This window comes from Triturus cristatus, chromosome 4_1, assembly GCF_964204655.1.
Source record: "Triturus cristatus chromosome 4_1, aTriCri1.1, whole genome shotgun sequence".
In the NCBI taxonomy this organism is placed as follows: Eukaryota; Metazoa; Chordata; class Amphibia; order Caudata; family Salamandridae; genus Triturus; species Triturus cristatus.
Genome location: NC_140585.1, coordinates 914,402,636 through 914,424,473, shown reverse-complemented (window position 1 = coordinate 914,424,473; position 21,838 = coordinate 914,402,636). Strand labels below are relative to the sequence as shown.

The window sequence follows — 21,838 nt, the reverse complement described above, 5'->3', positions numbered from 1 at the left end:
TTCGGCTCCTCGCATGCCACTCATTCATGGCATGGTCAATAAGAGCGTCCAGTGCCTGCTGTACATTGGCATTACTGTATCGCGTAGCCTAATATTGCAGAAGTGGAGAATGGAGGAGATCCCTTCTTTGGGACACTGGCAGGCCAAAATGCAAAGAACAAAGATATTTAAGAAGGCATATGCCAGACTGGTGGGACGCTCATTAAAATTCACTGCAATATGGGCTAGTCTGCAGTTTGAACACGCTTAATTAACATCGGTGGCAAAGAGAAAATATTGTACCTACTAACTACATATTAATTGATGGTTCTTTGAACCACTGATTTCTTGCAGTAGATTAGAAAGTCATCTAGAAGCATAGAAGTATGTAGACCTTTTGTTTTAAGGTATCTTTTTTGATCTACTTGATCTATAATATTTGTTCAAATTCTAAAGTTGTCGGTCTTCAGGCGAAATACCATCTGAGTTTGTACAATGAATTGCACTTTCACGGCTAGCACTTTATATTGGGCATATGTAATATGTGATTTGATTTAATGGCTGTTTATTTATGTATTTTGTATCAGTATCAAAATATTCACTTCTGTTCTCTCATGTTTTTCATGTTATGGCCATAAACTGCTCAATAAAAAATTTTTCGTCAAAAATACTTATTTTTCTTCATTATCACATTTGAGACAGCTTTCAAATAAGTGTGTTCAGGATGTGTGCTACACAAAAACTTCTTGATTTTTATTTAATAAACTGCAATTTTGTTCTGTCTGCAACTAAAATTCATACCACATCTATAGGGTACACATGACAGCTGACTTGCCTCTTAGTTCACAAATGGCATTGTCAGAAGGGGGAGGTGGGGTGTGGAGTTGGAATGCTTTTAAGTTAATGATGAAAATACTATCACTTTTAATAAATACTTCTCAATGCAGTGATATAATCCTAAGTACTGGAACGCATCCGCATGCACGTGTTTTTAAATTTTGAACCGAGTTCATTATATTTTAACATGATGTTTGTTGCATTACTTACATGCCAAATATTCTCAGGGCTGGGCTCCTGCATGGGCTCTTAAAGCCAAGCCCAACCCCTGGCTTGGCTCTCCCTGGTATCTGTTGGCTCACACACATCTACTCGCAGAGAGGTCTGTGGGTGGTTAGGATATAGATTCAGGGGGCTCAGATGGTTCTTGGGATATGTGTACGCCTAGGTTAATTCACAGAATAAAGGTGCAGAAATGTGCAACGTGTTCGCTAAGTGCATTGAGTATGACCCATGGGATGCCTTCTCCTCACACACAGACCAATCTTGGTCTTCAGCTTTACCACTGCTCGCTCATAACTTTTCCTTCCGGTATCTCTGTCCCTCCAGGCCTTTCTAAATGAATTCACTTTGCTTTGCACCACTCCTGCTGTGAGATCGCCCCACACCTATACGCAAAGCAAGCAAAACTAGGGCCCATTTTTATGAAGCCTTTGCGTTGTTCCCACTCATGCATGGTGATGCAAAGATATCGCAAGGGCTTCATTAATATCTACAAACCCACACAAGGCCTAATTTGTGTGGCTTAATAAAGGAATGTAACGCAAGGCAGATAGTTTCGCTGTGTTACGTTTATTTCAACTTAGAAGGCATTCCACTGGTGGGGCATGAGCATTCCCATGCATCCACCCATGGATTTTGGCACATTCTCAGATCTATAAAGACTTGTAAACTTGGGAATTGCTTCATAAATCTACACCTTTCCAAGTGAGACATAAGGAGGAGATATATCTCTCTGTCACCTTATTATTTCTTCTTTCTGTGTGTGTTGCAGCACACATAGGAGGAAAATGCCTCTAGGGATTGTTTTTGTGCAGAAAAGTGTCACTTTCCACATAAAAACAAACCTGCCTGTAACGTAGGCACCCTTGCGCTACGGTGTAAGGGTGCCTGCATTGGCCCTAGGCTGCACACAGTGTACCAGTGCAAGAGAGAGCAGAAAAACTCAATATCTTTGTAAATATGGAGCATTTCTGTTCACTCCCTTTGACACAACACAGAACATCAACTCTGATTACTGATCTCCATTGCGTGAAAGTTTAGTAAATGTTCCCCTAAGTTGGAAAGCTGCTTGGAAATGTGCACCTCAATTCTAATACAATCTCGTATTTCAACCTTAAACGCTCTCTCAGGTCAGATTAAATATTTAAGCTCATTTTTCAGGTTGTCCGTGGCCATAGTAAGTGGTGGGAGCCAGTTTTGAGTCTGGTGACCTGTCTGGGAGCTCACAACTAGAGGACTATATCTAGATTCTAGAATCTATGTCTCCAGAACAAACGTTCTGTACAGATGGGTGGACGAAAAGATGCCAGTGGGAGGACAGATGCCTAATTAATGTTAGAGAGAATCAGAATCAGGTTTACTTTTTAGCTCCCTGCAATAGCAAACAAATTCAAGATAGAGAAAGGAATGGAGGGTCAATGCCCATCTCATACTTGGCTTAATTTCAGAGAAGGTACTCTTTGGAATAATAACCAGCATGCAAGATTACCGTGTACATGTTTGCCCGCCTTTCATTCTGTGTCGCCGTTGAATCGATTTTACATATGCATCATGGAATTCCATATATGCAGCTCTGTAGGACTGATATAGATCATATGTGGGATTGCCAGATCTCTAGATATGTGCTGAACAGCATACGTTCATCCTTGGGCGTTACTTTCACAAATCATTATCATCAGTTGGGTTCATCAGTGGGTTCTGTTAAGCAAAGACAAACTATGACTGTTTTAAACCAAGGACTGACAACTAGCTGAAGAACCCTTGGCTGTGCGTAGAATGGGAGATCCACGTCTTGATGATCTTGGCCTGCCAGAGATAAGGGCGACCCCTTCTATTAGCCATGATGCTTGGTAATGCCAAAGCAGATAGTGCATTCCAGAAGAAGCCCCAGTTGAAGGAAAAAGTCCAATGGGCAAAAAACGTCCTGGATGGCAGCGAAATTCAAGCACAAGCAGATGGACCAAGAAACAGGCAGAACATCCAGAAGCATAACTAAAGAAAATCCCAGAAAATAACTAAGGAAGAAAAAATAGTCAAACAGAGACAACTGGAAACAAGCTGGGAGCAAATAATCTATCGACAGAACAGACAAAGCGTTGCAACGCAAAGTAAAAGATATCTGGCTCACTTTTATAACCCCAAAAACCAGGAAATTACATCAGGAATGGATAGCACCATGATGGACAGGGAAGATCTAATGAAAGTCTTCAGACGGCTGCCATCTTGGATTGGGAAGGCTATACCCCATGAATCCCTACTAGAGAATTCTGGGAAGAAGATAGTTTCTGTTAATGGGGGCACCAGATGTGCCTCCTGGCAACAACTCTTCGGAAATAGAACAGAGATGCAGAGGATCATACTTGCAGGACAGTCACTGCAAGGTAGGTGCCCGTGAGGAGCACAGTGGTTGGTCAGCGCTGCCTGCGCTCCTGCAACAAACACGCTGCATGCCCTGACCCTAAGAAAATACCTCGGGGATCATCGGTATCTGGTGAGGCATTGGCACAACAATAAGTCCCAGAATCCACTTGTTTGCCAAGTTAAAAAACAGTACCAGGAGCATAACATGTAGAATATATGGATGTTACAGGCATCCCAGCTTATACTGCAGTATGCATGATTTATTTTTACCAGATATCAGTTATAATGTTAAGTTTTATGTATTGCAATTTTTCTACTTTGTTTTCATGTGTTCGTATTTTTCCACTGCCCAGATACATTTCCCTACAGGCTGTAGAGTCCTACACAAAATTAGTTATAATGGAACATGTGGGAGCAATCTGACTTAAAACATGTGTTCAATGCACCAAACCCAAAAGAGCTTCTTGGAAATAGTTTTAAGTAGCAGGAGCTGTAGAACAGATACGTCTTTGGCGTTTTCTTTTGAAGAGCTATACCACTGCTGAAATACTTTGAAACTAGTAACTTATTTCAGCCAGACATTGTGTACTGCTTTTACAGCGCTTAGCTCCCTCCAAAATGGCTTAATTAAAGACAAGACTTCTGTTTTTTAACTATGGCACCAATAAAAATAGCTGATGCTCAATTACCATGGCGCAGCATCTAGAGTTCATTCCTGACGCATGACGCTAGATATCTTTGCGTGATGCATTTATCAAATTTAGAAGAGTTCTGCATAGCTCACTAAAGCCCCTTCTTTCAATACCTCCAAAACATTTGGTATGAATACTGTAATTGCCATTAGGTCAAACTAAAAGATGAGAAAATCAACTGTAATGTGTGGTCGAAAGTTAACATTGCTTAGGGAGCATCCAAATACCACTGGGGCCTTTTGTCCAGGGTACTCACCCCAAAATCAATACTCAATTAAAAGCTATCTGCAAGCAAATGTACACAGTGGGATGTCCCATACTAATCTTCTGTGATTCCAAATGAAAGTTCAGAGAGCCCTGCACTGTCAAGGTACCATCACTGGTAACAGGCCTTTGGGGCAGCGTAACTATTAGAGCATTATATCCAATGGCATTTGTAATACGGCAGAAGGGATATTAGTCACCAAACTCTAAATCAGCCCTTTTTCTCTTGAGTGGCCTGTGTTTTCCTTTAAATGAAGTTCAAATTTTGTGTTTTTGAAATGTGCTGACACATGGATGATTGAAAACCTATCTAAAGGATATAATGTATTGTGTTCTATGAACCGTTATCCCCAACTGTGTTGGGTAGTGTGACTTGTGAGGCGAGTGCCTTTCTCTAGCTCCTTTATGATGTATAATGACCAAAGCATCCAAGATGTTGGGGCACTTGACTTGCTGTGTCAGCACTGATTCAACTTGAATACCCAGTGTGTGAATACTCACCCAATGCTCACCCACTCACCCAATGCACCCCATACAGTAGGAGCGTTCTACCCGATGGGCGAGCAACGGCTAGAAGCAATATTGGCGTTAGAGTCATTTTATCCTTTGTGCCAGCACTGACTTAACTCAACTCCCAGAAATGTAACACTGAGATACAGAGGTACTTGCACTGGCAGGTTCTGTTGACTTGTCGTCATATACTTGGTGACTGGCAGAGAAGAGCTCGGTCATTTACCTGACCTAGGGTTATATTCGACTCTGCCTTGTCTCTGAAGTAGCTAGCTCTTAATTTGTAAAATATTAAGTGTTGGGGCATTCAGCATCAGGGTGCTAAATACCTATGCTGTGTATTTTTGATTCCATCTCATGCTCCTTTCAACCACTGTCCTACATTTCCTGCCCCTTCATCTTACTTTTGTGTTTTTTTTATCCCTGCTTTCTCCCTTTGCCATTGTTTTTCCATCTTTCTCTACTTCCTCCGTTCCCCCTTTTCTGCTTTTCTCTCTCCTTTGTTCTGAATCAAAGTCTGATGATGAGAATTAAGTCCCAGACTGCAAAAATGGCTGCTGGTGGGTCCCACCTGCAATCACTGGCGCAAATTAAGCACTAGAAGAAGCAGCACTTTAACAAATTTACCCAGGACTGCTTCATGTATCTGAGAATCCTATGACACGTCCTCCCTCTCTCACCTTTAAGCCGCCATGAAATGGTAATCCAGGCAGTGATTTCCTCCTGCCTGGATTACAGAAACGCGGTTTAACTCGGGCTATCCAAATGCCTCCCAGCTGGGATCCAGCTGATCACCAGACGTGGCTGCCGGACTCACTCTAGGTCTTGTGATCATATGCCACGTTGCTCATCATCTGGTTTCCTCCATTGACTTCCGGTCACTCGCAGGGTGCTGTTCAACTGCCACTGCATCTGTCAAGGGGTAATCACAAATCTGGTCCTGTTTTTCTCCAACCCCTTCTCGTGTGGTAGAGTCCAACGCGCTGTCGGTGGTCCTTATTTACCTTTCTGCTGACTTCCGGGACAATCTACTGTGCCTGGGCTGGAGGATAGGCCTTCTCTTGCCTTACCCTAAGGCCGTAACCAGAAGTAGCCCACTCTCCACCGCCAACAGAAAATACTTTCTTTAACCAACAGCAACAGCTCAAGGCCTGGCTCTTTACCAGTGCCTCCCTCTACGGCGCTGCTGTCATGTCTCTCCTCACCAGAAGCATTTAACTCCCGGATACTGCTGCGCTTTGCAAGCCTCCTTCATCTTTGTCTACCTCTGTCCCAGCACTGACATTCGGTGATATTAGGGGATACTCACTGGCCCGATGGCCCATACCTTCAGTCGCAACCCACCCCCTGTCTCCACCGCCCCTAGAGTATTGAAATGTACTTCTCTGAAGAGGACATTACTTTCCCGCGTAAATATAACTCTGAAGTCTGCACTACATTCAACAAAAGACAACGCAGAGGCGGGCAGCAATTCCCGGATCCACGTCAAAAGGTGTCTAGTTATTTAGGTGATTATGTCATTAATTCATGACATAATCACTTCTTTACCAATCTCCACCGACGGCAGAGGTCATGGAAGTCTGGGGTCCTAATTGGAAATCTCCTACCAGCACGTCATGTCAATCTACTGTGGATCTGGGCCAGCATCAAAGTGCATCTGGGCTCCCAGGAGTGCCTCACACAGAGGTCAGGGATCCTCAATACACCCTGACTAAGGAGTGCACAGTAATAACGTACGCACCCTGAGGTCCCTCAGTGCGCAATGTCACTGGGAATGGCACCACTTGCAGCACAACACCACTGGACACTGGTGTTATGTTATGTTATGTTATCCTCCATTTATAGCGCGCACGGCTACTCGGAAGTGTCCCGGCGCGGATGCCAAATGGTGGAGGCAGAGAGGGGCGGACCAGGCTGGAAGATTACTTGAATAACAGAGTTTTCAAGTGTATTTTGAACAGCCTGAGGTCGCCGGTGTTCCGCAGTTCAAAGGGCAGGGCATTCCAAGCCATGGCTGCTCTGACAGAGTGGGAGCTGCCTCCCATTCTTACCAGGCGGTATCTGGGAACAAGCGCGAGGCATTGACCTGTGGAACATGTCTGGGCGGCACAAAAAACGTGAACCGACTTCTGAGATACTGAGGCCCAGCCTTGTAAAGCACACCATGGGCAAGCGTAAGAGCTTTGAACAGAATACGTTGGTCAACCGGGAGCCAGTGCAGATCCCGTAGAAGTTGCCTCGCACTAGACCTTCCTGGAATACCCAGTAAGGCTCTGGCCGCTGCGTTCTGGACAATCTGCAGCTTTTTTAGCTGATATTCGGGAGACCGATGTACAAGGCATTGGCATAGTCCAGACGTGAGAGGATGAGGGCACGGGTCACCATTTCTTTGGCCACTCTGGGCAAAAGTGGCAGAAACTTCTTGAGGCGTTTCAGTGTGCCAAAGCACACACCGGCCAGCCTATTGATCTGAGGCAGAAATCTCAATTCCTCGCTGAACCATACCCCCAAATTTTATGTCGGGCTCCCCATAGATTTAGGCATGGTGCACACCATTATTAGACATCAGGTCACTGAGAGATCAATGTCACTGGACAACAGGTCACTCGGCGCACATCATTGGATGTCAGGTTCCTCAGGGCACAAGAGCATTAGACGTCATGACACTCAGGGGCACAACATCACTGGACATATGGACATTTGGAGTTCAATTTCATTGGAGATTAAGTCGCTCCATGTTTAATGTCATTGAATGTCAGGTCACTCAGTGCACGTGATCATGGGACGTTAGGTCACTCAACGCACATCACTGAATGTCATATCATTCTGCACACCTCATTGAAAGTTGTGGCACTAGGGCCACTGAAGTAGACAAAAAAGTGATGGATGAAATGTTTGAATTAATCTCAGTCACTGGTAATTACTTGGGCCACCATGTCACCTCAGTTTGGACCCAGCCATATGCAATCAGTCTAGACCCTGCTCTAATGGGAACAGTTGAGCCCAAGCTAGCAGGCCGGGTCCTCCCTGAATCAGAGCAGGTTTTGCCCTTATTAGGGCTCATCAGTCGAATAAAGTTCAGTTCCACTGGCATAGTATGTACGGAACCCATGACTGGGCACACCTATCCCACTCAGGGCATTACCCTGAGTAATCAAAAAAGTGATGGATAGAATGCTTGAATTTATCTCAGCTTATGGTAATTACTTGGGCCCACCATGACACCCTGGTTCGGACCCAGCCATATGCAAATCAGTATTGATCCTGCTCCAATGGGAACAGTCCAGCCAGACCTGTTAGGCTAGGTCCTCCCTGAACTGGAACACAAGTAGCCAAGACCGATTTCACCCTTATTAGGGCTCATCAGTTGGGCACAGCTTGGTTCCAGTGGCACAGTGTCATTGCAGTTGACATATTAGATGCACAGCATTGCTGTAAGTCAAGTCACTCGGTGCACACAACCATTGGTCGTTAGGTCACTGGACATCAGGTCCCTCCCGGCACAATACCATAGGGCCTCATGTAATTCGGGGGCACAACATATAAGGTAACTCCAAGTTCAATATCACTGGTTTCTCTAAGCACAACATCACTGGACATTGGGACATTCATCGCACAGCACTGAATGTCAACTCACTTGGCACAAATCCCTGAAAGTTATGCAACAAGGTGCACAGCATCACTGCACGTCAGATCACTCAGTAACAAAGCACAACATCACAGAGCAGCAAGTCACGGGCCGTAATGGACAGGATGTCAAGTGTCTTGGCAACCACACCACTGGACATCATGCCACTCAGCTTTCAATGCAAACACAAGGAGATGATGGACGGAGTGCTGAAACCTTCCAGACACTCACCCCCAGTCACAGATCTGAGTTGAATCCATCATCCTTCTTTAGCTCACTTTGCCACCCCAGTTCAGACACAGCCATATACAAATCAGTCTTGGCCCTGTTCCTTATGGGAACAGTCCAGCCTGAACTGCCAAGCCAGGTTTTCCCTGGACCGGAAACAAGTATCCTGGGACTGGTTTTGGGGTAACACCCCTCATCAGCCAGGCTAGCTTTAATCCAGTGGCAAAGTGAGCAAGGGACCCACGTCTGGGCATACCCTGACAATTTAGGGCGAACAAAGTAAACACAAGCAGATGATGAACGGAGCACTGAAACCTTCCAGACACTCATCCCCAGTCACAGATCTGGGTTGAATCCATCATCGTTCTTTAGCTCACTTCGCCACCCCAGTTCAGGCCCAGCCATATGCAAATCAGTCTTGAACCTGTTCCTTATGAGAACAGTCCAGCCCGAACTGCGAAGGCAGGTCTACCCTGGACCGGAAACAAACATCCTGGGACCGTTTTCGGGGTAACACCCCTCATCAGCCAGGCTAGCTTGAATCCCAAAGTGAGAAAGGGACCCACGTCTAGGCATACCCTGACGACTTAGGGCGAACAAAGTAAACACAAGCAGATGATGAACGGAGCACTGAAACCTTCCAGACACTCACCCCCAGTCATAGATCTGGGTTGAATCCATCATCGTTCTTTAGCTCACTTCGCCACCCCAGTTCAGACACAGCCATATACAAATCAGTCTTGGCCCTGTTTCTTATGGGAACAGTCCAGCCTGAACTGCCAAGCCAGGTTTTCCCTGGACCGGAAACAAGTATACTGGGACTGCTTTCGGGGTAACACACCTCATCAGCCAGGCTAGCTTGAATCCAGTGGCAAAGTGAGCAAGGGACCCACGTCTGGGCATACTCTAACAACTTAGGGCGAACAAAGCAAACACAAGCAGATGATGAACGGAGCACTGACACCTTCAAGACACTCACCCCCAGTCACAGATCTGGGTTGAATCCATCATCGTTCTTTAGCTCACTTCGCCACCCCAGTTCAGGCCCAGCCATATTCAAATCAGTCTTGAACCTGTTCCTTATGAGAACAGTCCAGCCCGAACTGCAAAAGCAGGTCTACCCTGGACCGGAAACAAACATCCTGGTGAGCAAGGGAGCCACATCTGGGCATACCCTACCATTTTAGGGCGAGAAAAGCAAACACAAGGAGATGATGGATGGAGCGCTGAACCTTCAAGACACTCACCCCCAGCCACAGATCTGGGTTCAATCCATCATCGTTCTTTAGCTCATTTCGCCTCCCCATGGGGAGCAAAGAAACTATGGATTTAGGCCCAGATCTCTGTACTGGGGTGAATGTATAACATTGTTCTGAATTCTGTCCATCAATTGTTCTTTTTGCATTTGTCACCCCGAGTGGGACGAGTATGCCCAGACGCGGGTCCTGTCCTCTCCATGCCACTGGAGTCAAGCGAGCCTGTCTGATGAGGGTTGAAACCCCGAAACCAGTCCTATGATGCTTGTTTCCAGTCCAGGGAGGACCTGGTTTGGCAGTTTGGCTGGACTCTTCCCATAGGGAGCAGGGTCAAGACTGATTTGCATATGGCTGGGATCAATCTGGAATGGAATGGAATGGGTAGCAAAAAAACGATGGATTTAGGCCCAGATCTCTGTACTGGGGTGAATGTATGACATCGTTCTGCCTTCTGTCCATCAATTTTTCTTTTTGCATTTGACACCCTGAGTGGGATGGGTATGTCCAGAGGTGGGTCCTGTGCTCTCCTTGCTACTGGAGTCAGGCTAACCTGGCTGATGAGGGGTGAAACCCTGAAACCGATCCTAGGATGCTTATGGCTGGGTTCAAACTGGAATGGCATGGGGAGAAAAAAACGCTGGATTTAAGACCAGATCCCTGTACTGGGGTGAATGTATGACATTGATCTGCATTCTGGCCATCTATTGTTCTTTTTGCACTGGCCTTTCAATGTCACAAGATGTCAGGTCAAATAACACACATCACTGTGCATCACTCGGTGCACAACGTCACTGATGTCAGGCCACTCGTGCAGTACGTCACTAGACGAGCGGTTACTCGGCGTTCAGAGTCAATGGACGTCAAGGTACTGAGCAAAACATCACAGGTTGTCATGTCATTCGGCACACATCACTGTACCTAACGCCGTCACTCGGTGCACAACATCAATGTACGTAACTCACTCTGCACAACATTACTGTACGTTACTGAGCACCACATCACCTCAGTGCACAACATCACTGGACGTCATCAGGGCACTCTGCGTTCAATGTCACTGGAGGTCAGGTCACTGCGCAAAACATATCTGTACGTCAGGTCACTTAAGTACAAAATCACATCTCAGACCAAGCCATAGAGGACACAGTGATGCTAATTCTGTGCACCACTATGCACTTATAAGAAAAGGAGCCAGTTATCATAAATGTACATCTACAGAGCAGAGTGCCTACTTCGAGGAAAGCAGGGGTCTGTCCTACATGCAAAGACTGGGGTCAATTGATAGATCGGATTGCGAGACTCATATCCCAGGGTTGGACTGCTAAAAAAAGTGGCCCACATTTGCATATTGACTTTCCACAAAACACTGCTTCGGCAAAGTTTTATAAAAAGAAAGGGGGGTCTCTGATAGAGGCATGTTTTCTTAACTTTACTTAGATATAAAATAAAACGCACGGATTAGTTCACACTGGTGAAACACACCTGAAAACAAGTGAGGCCACTTTTGCTCAGGCCCCCTGCTCCCGCTCAATATGCATACATTAATTGGCCGACCCAGCGAGAGAAAGGGAGTGACACCTCTGCCCGTTGATCAAAGGGAGGTAATGGACTCCCATCTGCCTCCAGAAAGGTCACTCAGGCACGCACTGGGCCACTGGCGGCATCCGAACAACACAGACACCGCCCAAATCGGACCCCCAGGCTGCCCAAAAAAGCAGCCCACAGCTGAGACTTCAATACCGGCCCCTTGTCCATTGCACGAGTGTCCGCCTTACCAATCCAACCCTGCTCATATCAGATGCGTTTTAGAGTCACGACTGGGATGCATTTGATGAGCTGTTGGACCTCAGCATTGGAACAGAAAAAAATACTACAGGGAAAGTTTGGGGTGCATTGCCAGCGCTCTGTGAGGACCCCACTAGTAAACAGCAAAGGCTACCGGGGGTTATAACTGAGGTATATCGCTACGTGCTGATCTTAGTTCTAGAATTCCAGGAGGTTTGCGTGGCTGTGGAAGTCTGTCCTGGAATAACAGAAGCGATGAAGCTCGCGTTTAGATGCTGTTGAAGATGTTTGAGGTGGAGCCTGTTTACTTCGAAGAGGTGTGTGTGATCTGGAATGGAAGGGGGCTGTAGGTCAAGAGTGAGATGACTCAGTAGAGCGGAGTGTTGCTATAAGTAGCAGGGATCGTGAAAGAATCTGTATAGTGCTTAATTTGACCCAGTGCTTTCCGGTGCTCAGCACCGCACCTAATTGGTTTCTGGTGCTCGGCACCAAATTGTCAACACCATACTTAGAACAGCCCACCACATGGTGGCGCTGCTCATCTAATTTAGAGATGAGCAAAACAACGGTAGTCTAGGACTACAATATACATCACAATTTCTAATACCTGTCTCCCCAGCCATTCCTTCAGCTTTGGGGACCTGGAATAATCTGAACTGTAGCATTTACATGCGAGAGCGATGGTTGGTGGTTGTTTTGGCAGCGAGGACAGGGGCGATGGGTGGTGCAAGCTGCAGTGGCCTCCTGGACAGAGCCCTGGCACTTAATGTTTTACAAATTAAGCAGGCCGCACCAGCGGAGTTGTGAGTGAAGGGTATGTATGCAGACAGATTTACAAGCGTTCCCGAGTCCTGGCACACTTACACATACTTCATTGGAGCGTCTCCGATCTACACACATCTAATGTCACACTCACAAAGTTTGCACTTGCGCACTGCAGATTTACACAAGATATGCAGCACACTCACATCGACTTAAATGTGAACACCTCGGAATTACTCACATCTTACAGCACACTCACAAAGACTTGCACCTGAGCACCTCAGATTTACACAAGTCTGAAGGCGAATTCACAAAGATGTTCACCTTAGCATCTGAGACGTGCACGAGTCTTAAGGCGCAATGCAGCGCCTCGGATTTCTTATGGCACACTCACAAAGACTTGCACGTGATTTCCTCTGATTTACACAAGTCTTAATGTGAACTCACAAATGTATTCATCTGAGCATCTGAGATTTGCACGAGTTTTATGACACGTGCACTCACAGAGGCTTATACTGTAGCCCCTTCGATGTACGCTGGTGTCATGGCACACTCACATCGGCTTGCCCTGGAGCATCTTAGATTTCCCAAACGTCCCAGCACACTCCCAGGGGCTTGGGCTGGAGCACTCACAAAGACTCGCAATGCAGCGCCTCGGATTAAAACAAGTCTTATGGCTCAATCACAAAGACTCGCAATGTAGCGCCTCGCAGCGCCTCGGATTTACACAAATCTTATGGCACACTCACAAAGACTCGCAATGCAGCGCCTCGGATTAAAACAAGTCTTATGGCACACTCACAAAGACTCGCAATGCAGCGCCTCGCAGCGCCTCGGATTTACACAAATCTTATGGCACACTCACAAAGACTCGCAATGCAGCGCCTCGGATTTACACAAGTTTTATGGCACCCACAAAGACTCGCAATGCAGCGCCTGGGATTTACACAAATCTTATGGCACACTCACAAAGACTCGCAATGCAGCGCCTCGGATTTACACAAGTCTTATGGCACCCACAAAGACTCGCAATGCAGCGCCTCGGATTTACACAAATCTTATGGCACACTCACAAAGACTCGCAATGCAGCGCCTCGGATTTACACAAGTCTTATGGCACACTCACAAAGACTTGCACGTGATTACCTCTGATTTACACAAGTCTTAATGTGAACTCACAAATGTATTCATCTGAGCATCTGAGATTTGCACGAGTTTTATGACACGTGCACTCACAGAGGCTTATACTGTAGCCCCTTCGATGTACACTTGTGTCATGGCACACTCACATCGGCTTGCCCTGGAGCATCTTAGATTTCCCAAACGTCCCAGCACACTCCCAGGGGCTTGGACTGGAGCACCTCTGGTGTACACGATTCTTATGGCACACTCACAAAAAAGACTCGCAATGCAGCGCCTCGGATTTACACAAGTCTTATGGCACACCCAGGGGGCATGCACTGGAGCATCTCGAAATGACACGGATATCATGGCACATTCGCAGAGACTTGCGCGCGAGCACCTCAAATATACATGCATTCTATGGAGAACTCACCGAGGTTTGCACTGGTAAAACTCAGATTTACACGAACCTAAGGCCATACTCTTGTCGACTTGCACTGGGGCGCCTCAGATTTACACAAATCAAATGGCACAAATACGTATGCTGGAGCATCCCCAGTGTGCACGGTTCGTATGGCAGACTCACGGAGATTTACACAGGGGCATCTCCAGAGTGCACGGACCCTGTGGCAGGCTCACGGAGATTTACACTGGGGCATCTCCTGAGTGCACGGACCATGTGGCAGACTCACGGAGATTTACACTGGGGCATCTCCAGAGTGCACAGACCCTGTGGCAGACTCCCAGAGATTTATAATGGGGCATCTACAGAGTGCACGGACCCTGTGGCAGACTCACGGAGATTTACACTGGGGCATCACCAGATTGCACGGATCGTATGGCACACTCACGGAGATTTACACTGGAGCATCTCCAGACTGCACTGACCCTGTGGAAGACTCACAGAGATTTACAATGGGGCATCTCCAGAGTGCACGGACCCTGTGGCACACTCACGGAGATTTACACTGGGGCATCTCCAGAGTGCACGGACCCTGTGGCAGACTCACGGAGATTTACACTGGGGTATCCCCAGATTGCACGGATCGTATGGCACACTCACGGAGATTTACACTGGGGCATCTCCAGAGTGCACGGACCCTGTGGCAGACTCACGGAGATTTACACTGGGGCATCTCCAGAGTGCACGGACCCTGTGGCAGACTCACGGAGATTTACACTGGGGCATCCCGAGATTGCACGGATCGTATGGCACACTCACGGAGATTTACACTGGGACATCTCGAGAGTGCACGGACCCTGTGGCAGACTCACGAAGCTTTACACTGGGGCATCCCCAGATTGCACGGATCGTATGGCACACTCACGGAGATTTACACTGGGGCATCTCGAGAGTGCACGGACCCTGTGGCAGACTCACGGAGATTTACAATGGGGCATCTCCAGAGTGCACGGACCCTGTGGCACACTCACGGAGATTTACACTGGGGCATCTCCAGAGTGCACGGACACTGTGGCAGACTCATGGAGATTTACACTGGGGCATCTCCAGAGTGCACGGACCCTGTGGCAGACTCACGGAGATTTACACTGGGGCATCCCCAGATTGCACGGATCGTATGGCACACTCACGGAGATTTACATTGGGACATCTGGAGAGTGCACGGATCCTGTGGCAGATTCACAGAGATTTACACTGGGGCATCCCCAGATTGCACGGATCGTATGGCACACTCACGGAGATTTACACTGGGGCATCTCGAGAGTGCACGGACCCTGTGGCAGGCTCACGGAGATTTATAATGGGGCATCTCCAGAGTGCACGGACCCTGTGGCACACTCACGGAGATTTACACTGGGGCATCTCCAGAGTGCACGGACCCTGTGGCAGACTCACGGAGATTTACACTGGGGCATCCCCAGATCGCACGGATCGTATGGCACACTCACGGAGATTTACACTGGGACATCTGGAGAGTGCACGGACCCTGTGGCAGATTCACAGAGATTTACACTGGGGCATCCCCAGATTGCACGGACCCTGTGGCAGACTCACGGAGATTTAACACTGGGGCATCTCCAGAGTGCATGGACCCTGTGGCAGACTCACAGAGATTTACAATGGGGCATCTCCAGAGTGCACGGACCCTGTGGCAGACTCACAGAGATTTATAATGGGGCATCTACAGAGTGCACGGACCATGTGGCAGACTCACGGAGATTTACACTGGGGTATCTCCAGAGTGCACGGACCCTGTGGCAGACTCACGGAGATTTACACTGGGGCATCCCCAGATTGCATGGATCGTATGGCACACTAACGGAGATTTACACTGGGACATCTGGAGAGTGCACGGACCCTGTGGCAGATTCACAGAGATTTACACTGGGGCATCTCCAGATCGCATGGATCGTATGGCACACTCACGGAGATTTACACTGGGGCATCTCCAGAGTGCACGGACCCTGTGGCACACTGACAGAGGCGTGCACTGTCTGGAGCACCTCATATTTACACTAATCAAATGGAGAATTGCACTGGTGCAACTCGGATTTATACGGTTCTTATGGCACACTCAGACATCCACTGGAGCCACTCTGGGGATGTCTGATGTCTCTTGGGTGCAAAAACTGTATGGCTACGGCAAAAGCCAGCCCAGCAGCATTTTAAAGTTCGAGAATAATTTATTACAAAGAGTGCCATCTTGTTCAGAAATGTTGCACAGCGAAAACAAAGAGATTCCGGCAGAAGCCAACAAAGAGCTCAGAAGCCCTTGTGAGCCAATGTATGACGTTACAACGCAAACATTTATAACGCATGCCTTTACAACGCAGTTTTTACATCGCAACATCCATTACAATGCATTATTTTACATCGCATACCATTACATCGCATTTTTAGAAACTACATTTACAACGCATTCCATTACAACCCATTATACCATTACAACGCACACCATTACAACGCATACCATTACATTGCATTTAAGGTAAGTTTTGGATAGTGTAGGGGTAAAAATTACTATTCTAACTCCAGTGAGTGCAACAGTAGGGTAAGTGTTGGATAGTGTAAGGGTACTATGCGTTGTAATGGTATGCATTGTAATGACATGCGATGTAATGCCTGCTTTGTAGTGACATGCGTTGTAATGACATGCGTTGTAGTGACATGTGATGTAATGGCTGCGTTGTAATGACATGCGATGTAAAGGATGTTGCGTTGTAATATCTGCATTGTAAAGGTAGTGCGATGTAATGACCGCGTTGTAAAGGTTGTTTCCCCTCGTGAGCAGCTCCCTCCGATGACTTCTGTGTGAAGTCCAGAGGTACACTCCTGCAGCAGACTCTGTTATTCTGTTTACGCAGGACTTTAACTTCAGGTTTAGAGATCTGAAGTGGGATAGAACACAAAGGATGGCAGGTTCGCTGGCGCTCACTTTTGGGCATTTTCGCCCATGCAGTTATCACCATCAAAGGTCTGGGGCAGTGGTAGACGATTGTATGGCTTTTTCACCAAAGAGAGCCCAACTGGCTCATTGTGAAAGAGAGTGAAGATAAGACGTTCAAACTTCTTCAAGCCATAAAGCACCTCGAAAGTATTAATGCAGGCCCAAGAGCAGCGCTTTACAAGTGCAAGTTCCTCCCTTCATCATTCGTTTATTCATAAGAGAGACGCGACGACGGCTGGCGGCGGAGGCACACAGAGACAGAGTTAAATGAAAATTAAGAGGTAGCTGTAGAGAGGGAGAAAAGAAAAGACAGAGAAAAGAGAGAGAACAAAGAGAGAGAATAGGGAGGGAAACAAAGACAGGAGTTCTAAAGCTACAGGGGCAGAGGGGGTGAAACAGATATGGAAAAATAAAGAAGCACGCGGGACGACAGAAATATTTAAACAATGAAAGAAAGAGACATGGAGAGGGAAGAAGGAGACGGTGAGAACGACGGATGGAGAGACATCAAGAGCATGGGAAAGAACGAGACAGAATCCTAAAAACGAATACAAAATAGGGTTTAGTTTGCTATTAACAGGGACACTTGCTATTATGTGGCTAAAGAAGACCAAACTATGCCTAGGAGGCATATTCTATGTCAGTATTATTTACATTATTTCTCACTTTGACGCACTAATACTATGTGAGCAAAGTGTGCGCTTTATTTGTAACAGGTCAGCACTTGTATGGCGGGATTCACAGCTGAAAGGTGAGCAGTCAACCCTACCACGCGTTTTCAGCCTTTTTAACTAGAAACATTTTTCTTTGAAAAGTGCAAATTATGCAGCATATTGTGCGTCATGTGACATATGTGGCAAACCCATAATTAAGTGGAAAACACCGTGGTAGCAGATTTGCTCATTCTAGTGGCCTTTGGTAAAAGAGACAGAGGCGGCAGCTAAAACAGCCGATAAACACAGAACAGAGACAGACAGGAAGTCTGCGAGAAGGAGCGTGACAGGGCGAATAGCAGATTCTATAGACAGACAAGAGAGAGCACGAGGAAAGGAGACAGCTTAACAGGAAGATAATGTAGACAGAGACGGGCAGACCAGAGAGGTTAGGCAGGATCTATAGACAGAGACTGTCAGACATTGACAGAAACAGACAGGGAAAGAGACCGAAAGGGCGGATATCTAAAAAGGTAGACAGACACCCACATGGAAGACTCACCGTTATCATCGAAGTAGTGCATGTTCAGGTGAGCTTCCGGGTCCCCGGGCTGTGCCAGGGCCCGGTGGGCACAGAACAGTCCCAGCGCCAGGAACCACAGAGCAAGCCCCCGACACATCTCACTGGTTCACACCGGACACCTCGCTACCCCCGGGGTACAGCAGGGCAGCGACTGTCAGTGGAAGTTGGGGGCTCCAGCAGTAGGGGTCAGAGTTCCTTCCGGGCGGGCTGTCCCACGAGTACCCCCAAGACGTGGGCCACGGTCTCCTAGCAGGCAGCCGATCTGCGGGGGTCCTTTGTAGGACAGGAAGAGGGGGTCTCCTCAAAAAGTAAGACCCCAACAGTTGACTTGCACTTCACGCCCAGAAGTATGTGGTACAAGGGGGGACCAGAGAGGCTTTGTTCAATGGTTGGGTCGCCGTGCCCTGTGCCCCCTCCCAGAGGTCATCTCACCGGTTCCGGTCAGCGGCAGCACCGCCCTGCGTGCAGGGGTCGCCCTCCAGCGAGCATCCCTCACAGAGCCCCCCCCCCCCCCCCCGCCCCACTCTCTGCGGCTGCCCCCGCACTCTCCGCCCCTCTCCTCCCGGTTATCTCTCAGTTTTCTCTTTTCTGACCACCCTGTCCCAGTCCTCCCTTTCTCTTTCAAAGACCCCTCTCCCACTCTGTTCCGTGCTCCCGCCCCCTCTTTCTCCCTGCGCACCCCTGTAGTGCACCCCTGCAGCAGAGGGGAAGATGTGAGTGTAAGGGGACTGGGTGGGCTCCACCTCTGGCCGGCGGGAGGAGAACCACGGAAAAGGATCTCTGGCCGGCCCCGGAGTCAGGTTACAAAAGCTTCAAACTGCCCCTCCAAAGCCTCCTCGAGTGGCTGCAGGAGAACAGTGGGATTCCGATCCTCGCCCCGCCCCTCTCGCGCTCCTCCTCTATGAGGCGAATTTACATTGTTTTACTAAAGTGCCTGTTACTAGAACCTTTGCTAAACTGTCCGGTTAGCTAGCTCAGTGGGTGAAAGCAACTGCCTTAGACGTCTGTGTATGACTTGCAAGGCTCATGGTTTTTCACTTTTCCGTCATCTAATTTTACCCAAGTGCACTGGGCAAAAGTAGGGCTGTTGATACTAAGCGAGGCTATTCTCGATTACGGACATTTTTAGTTGGTCTTTGCGTCACTTTCAGATGAGCTCTATAGAATGATAAAAGACGGTGTCGACGAGGCATCAGGATTTTGATTCTTCGTGGTCGAGAGCCTTATGCATCATCAATCACCCTTATTCTAATTTCCAGACTAATTGACATAAGTATCTCAAGCTCTATTCTCAAATGTCATAAATCGAACGTAGAGACTCCTCATAAATAGCAGCCCACCCCTTTTCGGTCTGAGACCAAAGCTTTGAGTTGTGGTGTCCCACAGGCCTCCTCTGTTTAACATCTATAGGTTTCCCTTGGCCAAGCTACATCCTCAGGAAGGTGAGCACTTTTTCATGAACGCTGATGACACCCAACTAGCTGGTTTCTGCCCTCTCCACCCAGCAGAATGGCCCATGACCTACGCCTGTCTAGCACTTATCTGATTGTGGATGATCAAGAATTTGGTAAAACTAAATCTACCCATGCCCAACCTTCTTGTTACCTCTGTCAATGCTCTGCAAAAAAAGCTTTGGATAGTCCTGGCCTGGTGGGCCCTGCACCGTTTGCTGTCACTTCTGTTTGCAGTCTGGGACTGCACACTGATGTTGATCCCCCTTTGACGAAACAAATAGCTAAGGTAGCCAAGGTTTGTTTCTGGCACCTGGTGACAAGATTGTTTCTTCATATATAGAGGAACACCTTCACATTTAGGTTATTAACGCCCTAGTCCAGACTGGATTGGACTATGGAAACACAGTCTACCTTGCCACTCCCTAGGCTTTCTTGTGCCCGCTGCAACTGCACTGGCCAGACGTATCACCAAATACCCAAAGATGCGCACTTCACTGGCTACCCAAAGTCAACCACAATAATTGTCCATAAGGCTGCATAACATATCATCCAGTTTTCTGGCCCCAAAACTTTCTTGGTCGACTCTTGTTCTTGTCCTTCGCTGTGAACATCGACCTTTTCCTAGGACTCGCACTGTCACATATGGTGATAGAGCATTTTGCAACCTGCAGCCAAAACCTGGAATTCCTTGCCACTTCATCTACGTTCGCAACCTGACCTGCAACCTATCAGAAGCCCACTGAAATCCTTTCTATCCAGTCCCCCCTAGTACTTTATGTCTCTTGTGCATCATTTGTTAATCAGCGCCAAGGGCTTTGAAGTACAAATGCTCTAGCAACAGCCCACTATAGATCATAGACAGTTTTATTTTTAATTTTTGAAATAAAAGATGTGTACCTGTTATTCAACGCCTCTCCACCGTTCCCAACCTGCCCCGCCCAAGACCAGTTCACACCTAAAGGAATTTCACCAGGGTTTAATATAAAGTATATGATATCATGCAGTTTTATCTGCATAGCGTACATTCTACATTTTCTTTGCTTCTTTCTGCTTTCTCTTGCAGCTATACGTATCTTTGTTTGTGGGTTTGTTGATAAAACGAACCTTGGAGGCTCCTGCATATTATGAGATTGATGTAATTAGAGGCCCTTTAAAGCCACCGTTGGTCAGCGGGATTATCAGCAGGCAAGAGACACATGCCTGATTCACACTGATGGCAGTAAACCGAGCTTTACAGCAGGAAAGGGTTAAATGTATGCAAGAGGGGGGTCAAGGTGTGGTTTGCATTGAGAGTTGGTGAATGGCCATAAACTTGTGATTTTGCCAACCGCCACAAACTCCTCTCTGACAATTTCCATTTCGGAAATGGTTGGAGATTTGCACCAGAAAACCGCTGAAGTAGCTTCCATGGCAAGGAGTGAGGGCCGACAGGACGCCCCCTGTCTTCGTGCAGGCGCATAATAAGGGGTCTCTCCAAGAGGGCGAATGTTTTCAGTGTGGGAAGAAAAGAAATGTATGTGCCTTTTAGAGCAGGCTGCACTTCCTAAATGCAGAGTTGTACCCTGCATATGACCCCACATTAGAGGAAAAGCACAGGTCTCATGACATTCCCGCAGTTTGCCTGGAAATGTAGAGCGGTGGTGTTTTCCAGGCATACGACTGGGAATAATCTGAAACAACAAAAGTCTTACATGTGCAACCGTATGAAGGACTGTGTGCACATGTGCAACTGTATGACTTTTATGTGGATCAGGCTCCTTGTTAATCCACATGCTGCACAACCCCTTCCCTACCAAGCTGAACTAACTCATACATACAAATATCCTGTGTCAGTCCTCCAAAGCTCCTCGCTTTAACAGTGAACAGCCTCAAAACTACTTGACTGAGTGTTTTAAAGTAACTCCTACTTTAGGTCGACCAAAGAGCCCAAACACAAATAGATAACATATAAAGATTGCAATCCATTGCAGAGATTCCTATCAAAATTACATACCAATTCGGTAAACAAAAAGAAACCCAGGGGATTGAATTAACTCAGCTATCCAATAGAGCCTATATCCAAATCATCATATTCATAAAGTGTCTAAATGTATTA

At 47.2% G+C, this 21,838-nt stretch overlaps 1 protein-coding gene across 1 annotated transcript in view; it reads right to left on the bottom strand.

The window, feature by feature from the left end:
- KCP (kielin cysteine rich BMP regulator) overlaps window positions 1-18,767 on the bottom strand; it is a 496,613-nt gene extending 477,846 nt beyond the window's left edge. The window contains exon 1 of the mRNA XM_085653703.1: window positions 18,269-18,767. Within this exon, the coding sequence (XP_085509829.1) occupies window positions 18,269-18,386 (118 nt within the window). The 5' untranslated portion in view covers window positions 18,387-18,767. The remainder of the gene's footprint in view (window positions 1-18,268) is intronic.
- Window positions 18,768-21,838: the final 3,071 nt, after the last annotated feature.